A 9194-nucleotide genomic window follows, 5' to 3' on the forward strand; every position below is an offset into this window, starting at 1 on the left:
GCCTGTGTAGGCTGTAACAGCCTGGCAGCCTGCCTGCCAGCAACCCGGACTTCGGGCTCCAGCAAACTTCACCACCAACTCCCTTCCCAGGCTCCACCCACACAAGCCCGCGGGACAGGCCAGGGCGGGGCCCCTTGTCTTGCCCATCTCCAGGATGGAAAACAAAAATCCCTGGGTCGGAGGCTGCCAGGGACCGGAGGATGGGGTGGGACGCACACAAAGATGCCCACCTCCTTCAGCACTTCCTCTCCCCAGTCCCTTCCCACGCTGCCAGATGGGCCCAGCACAGCCAGGCAGGATTGTGGGTACCAAAAGGCGGAGAAATCGTCCTCTTTCACAGCCCACTTCCCAGGGAGCTTGGGAGGAATGAACGGACTAAAGCCAGTTCCCCCTTCTGGCTCCAGGGCTCTTTCTGGGTTAGCCCCCTGTGGTGACCCAGTGGGGAGGACCTGAAGGTGGTGGGCGGGAGCAGGATCAGGCCACCTTCTAGGCGCCCCAGGGTGCAGGCGGGCTTCCTCCAACATCAGGCCCCACGGGAAGCAGGCGGCTAGGGCAGGGGGCATGATTGACCGGCCGGGAGTTGGGGGGCCTCAACCAGGAGCCCCTTTTTCTCGGACAATCACCGGGACACCTGACATACCCCTGCGGGGTGGGCTTCCTTACCTGGGAGCAGCTGCAGACACCCCAGCAGAACTCACGCTGCACGGGCGGGCGCGGAGAGAGCAACTTCTCCGGGCGTGGCCTTCCGGGCCAGCAGCGGGGGTGGGTGCGGGGGTGGGGGGTTTGAAGCGCCCTCAGGGCCGGCTTTCTCTCCACTTCGTGACTTCTGCTTCCAGCAGGGCGCGAGGCTGATGGTGGCGTCTCAAACAAATTCCACTCCAGAGCAGAGGGGAGGAAACAGATGGAGCGTGCGCGCCGGCGAATGGAAAAACAGCGTCCGCAGGCCAGGCCTGCGAGGGCGGGCGGACAGGCAGGCAGCGAGGGCGGTGCGTGCCCAAAGGAAGTTGTGGCTGCTCCCGCGACCCGGGCGCTCCTGGAGCTGGCCCCCTCTGCATTCAGAACTGTCAGACCTTACCGTCGCACTCCACACCGAGAGCGGGGGTGGGGGGGGCACTCAGCAGAGGCCAGGCGGAGGTCCTCGCCACCATCCCCGGGGAGATCTAGCCTCAGCTTGCCCCACTGGGTGCACCCCACCAGGGAGAGGCTACCACGGGGAGGGGCCCCGTCGGAACGAAGTAGACCCTTCACAGGGTTCCCAGGACCGCAGCACACACACGTACACACCCCCTTTACTTTCAAAGCTGGGCTGCCACCGGCGGCTGGGCAAATCCCAGCAGCGCCAGTTCTTCCCTGCATGCCTGCGCTGGCTCCAGGATCGGGGGTCCTCTGAGGAAGGTGGACCAGCTCTGACTGGAGGCTGGGAAATTCCACGAGGGCGGGTTTCTGCAGGAAGCTGTCCAGACTGTGCCCAGTCAGGGGTCTTGTGAGCCCAGGTGGATCAGAATGCTGGGGATGGAGTGTTAGTGCAGGCTAGACCCGCCGCCCTGTCAGTCCTAGAAGGGGCTCCTCAGGCCTTTCCTGTTGACAACCCCCTCCTGGCCCCCTGATCTGTGCTTATCCAAGGCAGGAGTGGGGGAACCTGACCAGCATGGGTTTACCTGACTGCTTTGTTTGAGACCCACCAGCAGCAAATACAGCTTAAAAGTTGTCTGCTGGGGCCAGCTTTGTGGCCTTGTGGGTAAAGCTGCAATCTGCAACAGGAGTTTCTGTCGCTTGCATCCTTACCCTAGCCCAGATTCAGGGATACAGGGCAGGGGGCTGCTGGATCTGCTGCTTTCTGAGTCTGGGCTGGTGAGTAGTAGCCACCTATCCCTGTGCCCCCAAACAAGTTTGCAGCTTTCTAACTAACACTGCTCAGGACCTGCTGTTCCAAGGCCACCAGCACCCTGGAGAAGTGGGGATAGGCTGCCAGCTCCAAACCTCCTCTTCTGTTGGGTGAGCGCAGGCGGACCTGGGTCTGCTCCAGGGCTGCAGGCCCAGCATCAGGCCTGCTTTGGGGTCTGCAGGACTGAGTAACTCACACTTTGCTGAAGTAGGTGGCTACCTCCCTGCGTGGGGGCCGGGGTCTGTTCCCCACCCAGCCATTGCCCACCAGTGACTCCTCATGGTCCAGCCGCAGAGGTGGCTTGCATTTGTGCCAGCTAGCCAGCAGCCTGTTCATGGTGCCCTGATCCGTGATGCCCCGCAGCTTCTCCCTCTCCTCCTCAGAGCCATCGGGGTGTGCAGGGGCCGCAGAGGCACCAGGGGCTGTGGCCAGCACCCCATGTGTATGACCCAGCTCCAAGTCGTGGTTCATGGCCTCGAAGAATTGCTGGATGCAGACCTTGGCAAAGGCCTTGGCATGCTCCGTGCACGTCTCATCAAAGAGCTTGCGTTCAATGTCAATGTAGTGGGACCAGTACTTACTCTTGAGGAAGGCAGCTTGGGTGAAGCAAGGCCGCACAGAGCGTACCAGGAATGCCAGCAGCGTGGTCAGCAGCACAAAGGACCAGCCCAGGGCCTGCGGGGACAGGGAGCAACAGTATGGGGTGCCAGGCTCCTGCTCCCCGTTCCAGGTTGTTCCCCCACAGCACTCACTATGCCAGGGGCCTTTAGACTAGAGTGCATGGACTGGACAAATGGCTTCATCTTTAGACTACACTGGCTGATCTGTAAAGTGGGCATAGATTGTACTCACCTTGTGGGGAGGAGGCCACGTCGGCTGAGCACACTCAGCGCACAGGAGTTAAACAGGTCAGGCCCTGGAGTGAGGCTGCTTGGCTTTGCGTCCAAGTCTCACAGCGTTCTCAGGAGCAAAGCCCTGACGACTCTGTGCCTACATTCCCCCCCAGAGCTGCCTGTGCTGCCAGCCCCTGACAGAAATGGGTGCCGTGTCTATAGCCGTATCACCCTGAACATGCCCAATCTCGTCTGAAATGGGTGCTGTGACAACTACAAGAAATAATAAACTTAGGGCAGGTTTAATAATAAGTCACCCACTGAGTGGTGGCTCACTTGGCTAACCCTCTAAGTGCCAGGATCCCATATGGGTGCCAGTTCATGTCCCGGCAGCTCCACTTTCCATCCAGCTCCCTGGTTATGGCCTGGTGAAGGCAGTGGAGGATGGCCCAAAGCCTTGGGACCCTGTACCCATATGGGAGACCCAGAGGAAGTTCCTGGCTCCTGGCTTCAGATTGAACCAGCTCAGCTTCATCCATTGCAGCCATTTGGGGAATGAACCTGCAGATGGAAGATATTTCTTTCTCTCTCTCTCCTTCTCCCCGTAAATCTGCCTTCCAAATGAAAATAATAAATAAATCCCTAAAAAGAAAAAAGCTTAGCACCATGCCTGATTCATGCAGCTCAGTTGATATGCCCCCAGCAGGAGAACTTCGCTGAGTGTACCACTTCCTCCAGGAAGCCTTCCTTGACCTCTGCAGGCCAAAGCAACCCTCCTCCTCGGAGCTCTGGTTCCTGGTATTGTCTGTCTCTCATAGCCAGATCCAAGCGAGCACCTCCCCTACATGGGCACTCAGCCAGCTGAGCCTACACGGGCCCTAGGCAGCTCTGATGGGTCATGCAAGTGTGCGTGAAAGGCCCTAGCCTGCCCTGGACATTGGGCAGGGTGCTCTCCCTTCCTGCATTCTAGGCCCCAGTCACACAGACAAGGAGGGAGGGGCATATGCACTGTCACGCCTGGCATGGGCTTGGTGGTAGTGGTAGGGAGGGTTGGCAAGGAGGTGGCCATTTGGTATGCACCCCCTCCCCAGCTGCTTGATGAGCAAACATAGGCCATGTGGGACTGGGTCTTCTCATGGTTCAGGTGCATTGGGGAATGCAACTTTTGCATGAAAAATTCTGCTGGGTGGATAATGCTAGTGGATGCTACAGTTGAATCCCAAATTCAGCCTCTGCCAGGCAGCCTACGGCCTTAACAGACCTTAGCAACTTATGATGTGGTAGTCTCAGGGATAGGGGAGGCCTGGGGCTGATAGAACAAGTGCCCAGAGGAGAGCATGGAACCAGGTCTGGGAGGGAAACAGAGTTAGGGTTGGGATCTCGGGGTAGGAGCATAGCTGGAAGCAATTGGCAGGATGCAACTAAGGCTTAGCAGGGGAGAAGGCCTGGCCCAGGAAGGGCTGTGTGGCCTGGATGGGCTTCAAGTTGCATCAACCAGTGCTTGTCCCTCGTCCACATACTCCCTTTAGCTCCCAGTCGACAAGTGCAGAGATGCCAGCTGGGGGGCATTTGCCAGGAAAATGTAGCCAAATGACCTGGCCACGCACTAGCCTCCCCACTTTAGAAGAGGAGCCAAATGCAAATTCTCCCAGCCCCCGAAGACGGAACTGAGAGTGGAGGAGATGGGTCAGCCCTGGGGACCCCAGGAACTGTTCCAGGACCCCTCCATCATTGTCTGTCCTTCCCTGCTCGGGGAGCCATCCAACAGGTGATGGGGAATGGGTCCCTCCCAGATGGAGCCCGGCCTGTGAGAGGACCCGGCTCACCTGGGAGATACAGCGCAGGTAACGCACGGCCACCTCGCGGGCCAGCAGCCAGTCACCATCATAGATCTCAGGGCAGGGTACCCGGGCTAGCAGGCGGGCAAGCTCAGGAGCAGACAGGCCTGGAGCCATGCTACTGCCATTACCCAACACAGTCAAGGGCACAGCAGTGCAGAAGGCGCAGAGGAAGCACTTGCCATCAAGCAGTGTGACGGCCACCCAGACCACAGGTGCAATGAGTGCCCGCTGAGCCATGGAGCAGAACATGTAGCGCAACACAGCAGGGTCCTTGGCGCGGCGGCCCAGCGGCCGCTTCCACTCCTCAGCCAGCATGGACACGTTGTTATTCATGACCAAGCCCAGCAGGAAAAGCACGAGTGGGGGTGCCAGCAGGATGCCCGCACTGTAGGCCGCGTTGTAGCCAGGCAGGCAGGGGCAGTTGAAGTCAAAGGCTGAGTACATCTGGGCGCTCGCCAGGGCCATGATACCACAGATGCCGTTCATGAAGGATTCCTGGTTGGACTGCAGGAACTGGAAGATCATCCGGAACTTGTCCATTGTGGCCTGCACAGGGCTTGGCGCTCGCTGCCCTCCTCACTGCTGCTGTCCCAGAGATGGCTCCTGCCGCTGCCCACCCTGCCCATGGACAGTCCATCTCATGACTCCAAGCTGAGACTGGCAGAGCTCAGGGCGGTGGCTGAGGTCACTATTGCTTTGAGGGAACTTTGGGTCAGGTGCCAGCCAAGAGGGCATGGCTTGGCCAATCCTGTGGGTGCGGCCAGGCTCCTGCCCCACCTCCCCCACCCTCTCCCCTCTTTGCTTCCCTGCCTCCAGCTACCTCCATCCGGCACTTGGAAGCCACAAAAGATACCACACCCAATGGGGACCGGATCCAGGTGGGTGCAGAGTGGGGAAGGGGAAAGCGGAGGACAGCCTCAGATGTAGGTCGGGAAGGTACTGACTCCGGCAGGAACCTGGGATCCAGGCCAGCCTAGGGTGTTGCAGGGGCCCGGGGCTCCTAGGAAGCAGGTCTCCCTCCTTTGCTTTTCCCACCGGGCCTTTTCTTCCTGCTATGCCAGGACCCAGGGGTCTTCTCCATCAGCTGGGACATACAGGCGTAATGATGGCATTGATGCGGTAGCTGCACCAGGCTGCTGCTGCTGCTGATAGCAGTGGGAGATTGTGCTCTCGCCAGTGTGGTAGCGAGTACAGCTGGAGTGGGAGTGGAAAGATTCATATTTCCCAGGTTGCCAGGGAGGTGTGTTTGTGTCCAACCTGTCTATGTATATCTGTGTGCCATGGGCTGAGCAAGGCAAGCACTTTCCTGACTGGCCCCAAATGCCTCCGTTTGCTCTTTTAGATCCAAAAAGAAAGGAGTAGGGCTTGACACCTGGTGCTGGGTTTGCTCAGTCTGTGGGAAGCAAGCCAGCCCCCACTCCTGTCCTACCGTGCACTCATTGAATGGGAAAGGCTGCAAGGACTTCCTTCGACGCCCAGCTCTCCCCAAGAGGGACAGGTCAGACCCAGCTCCAACTGGATGGTTTCTGTCACCAGAGGGTGGGTCTGGAGCTGAGGCTGTGTTCCCTGAGACAAGCCAGTGTGTGAGCTGGCTGTCACTGCGTGGGTCTGTGTATGTGTCGTGTAACTGAACTCAAGTCTTGATGTGTCTCTGAGCTTGACAGCCACTGCAGGACCCCGGGCTGCCCAGAGCAGAGCCATGTGCTGAGCACCTCACACGGAGTACCTCCTAGAAGCTTCAGACTATCTAATGGGATGGATATCACAGGCCCTATTTTATGGAACTGGGACTGAGGCTCGAAGAGCTTATTAGCTGAAGACTACCTGGCTTGCAGCTGGAGGCATGGCGCCTGAACCCAGGCCAGCCCTCTCAAGTGTGGGGAGGGGCGAAGAGATGGGGCAGTGGCTCCTGCTCCCCTCGCCGGGGTGGGGTGTCATGAGTAGGATACAACTAGAGAGCAGCTGTGAGCCAGGACCTGGGCCAACCCCAGGGGGACACACAGGGCTGGCACTCCCAGGGAAACACACAGGCTGAGGAAGATCTTGTCTACTGCACTGCCGGACATGTTTGCATGACAACAGCTTGGCACACAGCCTGGGGGCACTTCTATTTATGCAGGCGGACTTGACTGGACTCGTGTCCCAAGAGTCAGGTCCTAATCCTTTGCCTTTCCCCCCTTTTTGTACCCTAAACCAGCAGGGTCAGAGTTATAAGCGAAGCTCACAATATATCTCAGGTAAGCAGATTTACAAGGCAGTTTCAGGAGACACACAGCTTATAGCAGCCAATAAAACACAGTCACAGACAGTTTATAGGAGCCCTCAACAATCCTTCAGCCGGGCAGCTGGTTCTTGGGTGTGATAGCAAGTGGGAGTGGGACTCCTGGAGGTGGCAGGGAGCCGGCCACCTTAGACAAGTGGTAGGTGTCAAAGTTTCAGGATCTAACACAGGTGGGTCTGTAGCAACGACATTGGAGGGTGGGTCAAGGGATCCTAGGGACATAGAGTGGTGCCCAAACTGGCTGTAGGAGCCTGCTCTGACCACACATGCGTGTGCTACTCCTGCAGCAGCTTGACATAACACAAGTTCATTAGATTTTAAATCCATTATTCTATAATGCCAAGAGTTTTGTCTACAATTGTCACCATAAGTATAGGGCAGCTGATGTCTGTGAGCATCATTGGAACTGTTGTAGAATGTTGGGTATTTGTGAAAACCCGTTCTAAATTTACCACCTACTTGACTGATCTTTTAAATTATTATTATTTAAAGGCAAAGAGAGACAAAGAGAGATGCTCCATGTTCACTGTCCAGCAGTGAGGGACTTGGTGCCTGGAATCAAAAATCATACACATGGACTACTGACTGACGGTCAATAGCCAAAGTTTATTAACAGCAAAAGACTTTTAAAGACTAAGGACCGGGAGCCTGCTAAGAGACCCTGCACCTGAGTGGGAGACCTGGAAGAGGCTCCTGGCTTCGGATCAGCTGAACTCTGACCGTTTTGGCCATCTGGGGAGTGAGTCATCAGATGGAATATCTTCCTTTGTGTCTCTCCTCCTCTCTGTATTTCTGACTTTTCAATTATATATATATATATACAGGTGATTATAATATATATTACATATTATATATAATATATTGTATACACACACTATATATACATGTTATATATGTGTGTGTATATACATATATATATATATATATACAGGTGATACCAAACTCCACTGGTATCACCTTAGGTGGCAGGGACCCAAGTACTTAAGCCAATACTGTTATCTCCCACGGTGCACATTAGCAGAAAATTGGAATCAAAACTGGGGCTTGGACTTGAACCCAAGCCCTCTGATAGGGGATATGGGGGTCAGTAAACTTGGTTGGTTAACATATACCACTTTCACCTTTTTAAAATGTTCAGTAGGAATTGATCATACTCATTTGATGCCACGAGAAATAATTAAAAGTTATATTCACCAAAACAAGCTCAAATTTCTTATTTTGAGAGACGAAGGAGAGTTCATTGAATGTTTTCTAAAAATTCAGCAATGACTGGCTTCCCTAATTCTCTGTATTTCCTTTTCCTGGTCATCACCACTCAAGACACAGAAGGTTTAGATGTTTCACTTCCTGTTTCTTCTCCAGGCTCTGTGTGACATTTTTAGCCCAAAGTCATCAATCAGCGTTCACTGCTCACATGAGGGGTGGTGGTGTGTTCACCTGCTGGGTGCCTCTCAGGTTTGGGGGAGTCTGCCCACAGGAGTACCAGCTGAGGCCACATATAGTCTTCCTCTCTGTGACACTTATGGGACACGGGGCTTACTGGAAACTGGGGACCAGACATTGGTGTCTTCTTCCGGCTCCTGGTTGACATCCTAACCCCTAGTGTGATGGCCCCAGTAGGTGACCAGATCATCAGATTTGTTGCCCTTATAAAAATGGCTCCAGCAAACTCTCTGGTTCTTACTCTGTCGCTGAGGACGTAGCTAGAAGGCAGCCACCTATTCCCAGGCAGCAGGACCCACCAGAACCCAGTCCTGCTGGCACCCAGCTGCAGCAGTTGCAGCCACAGAACTGTGAGCAAGCAGCTGCTGTGGAAGCAGCCCAGCCTACGGGGATTTTGTTCTCAGCTTCTTGCATACCACCCCCAACCTGCCCCGAGCTGTTCCTGTCCTGGAGTTCTATTATCTCCTCCTTGTCCCCAAGTCCACTTTAGACCCTGCCCAAGCACCTAAGGAGTCTTCCACTGCACAGCCCAGTATCTTTCTTGTCAGAAACCATATTTCCCGGGTAGGTAAGAAAAGCCTGATGGGTTGGGCACTGCCTTAAGTCCTGGCTTACATCAGCATCCCTTCTAGAATGTCATTGCAGTCCTGGCTGCCCTGCTTCTGATCCAACCTGTTGCTAATGCACCCAGGAAGCAGCTGGCTCAAGAACTTTAGTCCAACTCCAAGTATTGCAGGCAATTTGGTGGGGCATTTAGCACACTTGGGATCTAGTTCCCTCCCCTCTGTAATTCCTGGGTCATGAGAAGGCATGGATGTAAAGAAGCAGTCAAAGCTCTGCTCACCCCTGTGCCATGTGCCCAACCTTGGCCTTCTAGTCTCATTGCATTGTCCTGGCAACCATCCCATGGC

General features: G+C 55.5%; 1 protein-coding gene across 1 annotated transcript; it reads right to left on the minus strand.

Moving 5' to 3' along the window:
• Positions 1-1117: 1117 nt before the first annotated feature.
• CALHM1 (calcium homeostasis modulator 1) lies at positions 1118-5251 on the minus strand. Its single transcript, XM_004579883.2, has 2 exons — positions 4545-5251; positions 1118-2560 (listed from the first exon to the last, which is right to left on the minus strand). Exons 1-2 carry the CDS (start codon positions 5097-5099, stop codon positions 2078-2080), a joined length of 1038 nt encoding a protein of 345 aa, XP_004579940.2. The 5' UTR covers positions 5100-5251; the 3' UTR covers positions 1118-2077.
• Positions 5252-9194: the final 3943 nt, after the last annotated feature.

This window comes from Ochotona princeps, chromosome 13, assembly GCF_030435755.1.
Source record: "Ochotona princeps isolate mOchPri1 chromosome 13, mOchPri1.hap1, whole genome shotgun sequence".
NCBI classification, from domain to species: Eukaryota; Metazoa; Chordata; class Mammalia; order Lagomorpha; family Ochotonidae; genus Ochotona; species Ochotona princeps.

Excerpts from the sequence above, each read along its gene's own strand:
- CALHM1 (XM_004579883.2), bottom strand. The coding sequence starts at position 5,099 with ATGGACAAGTTCCGGATGATCTTCCAGTTCCTGCAGTCCAACCAGGAA. Across the intron at positions 2,561-4,544 it reads ACCTGCGCTGTATCTCCCAG|GCCCTGGGCTGGTCCTTTGT; the intron begins GTGAGCCGGGTC and ends CTGTCCCCGCAG.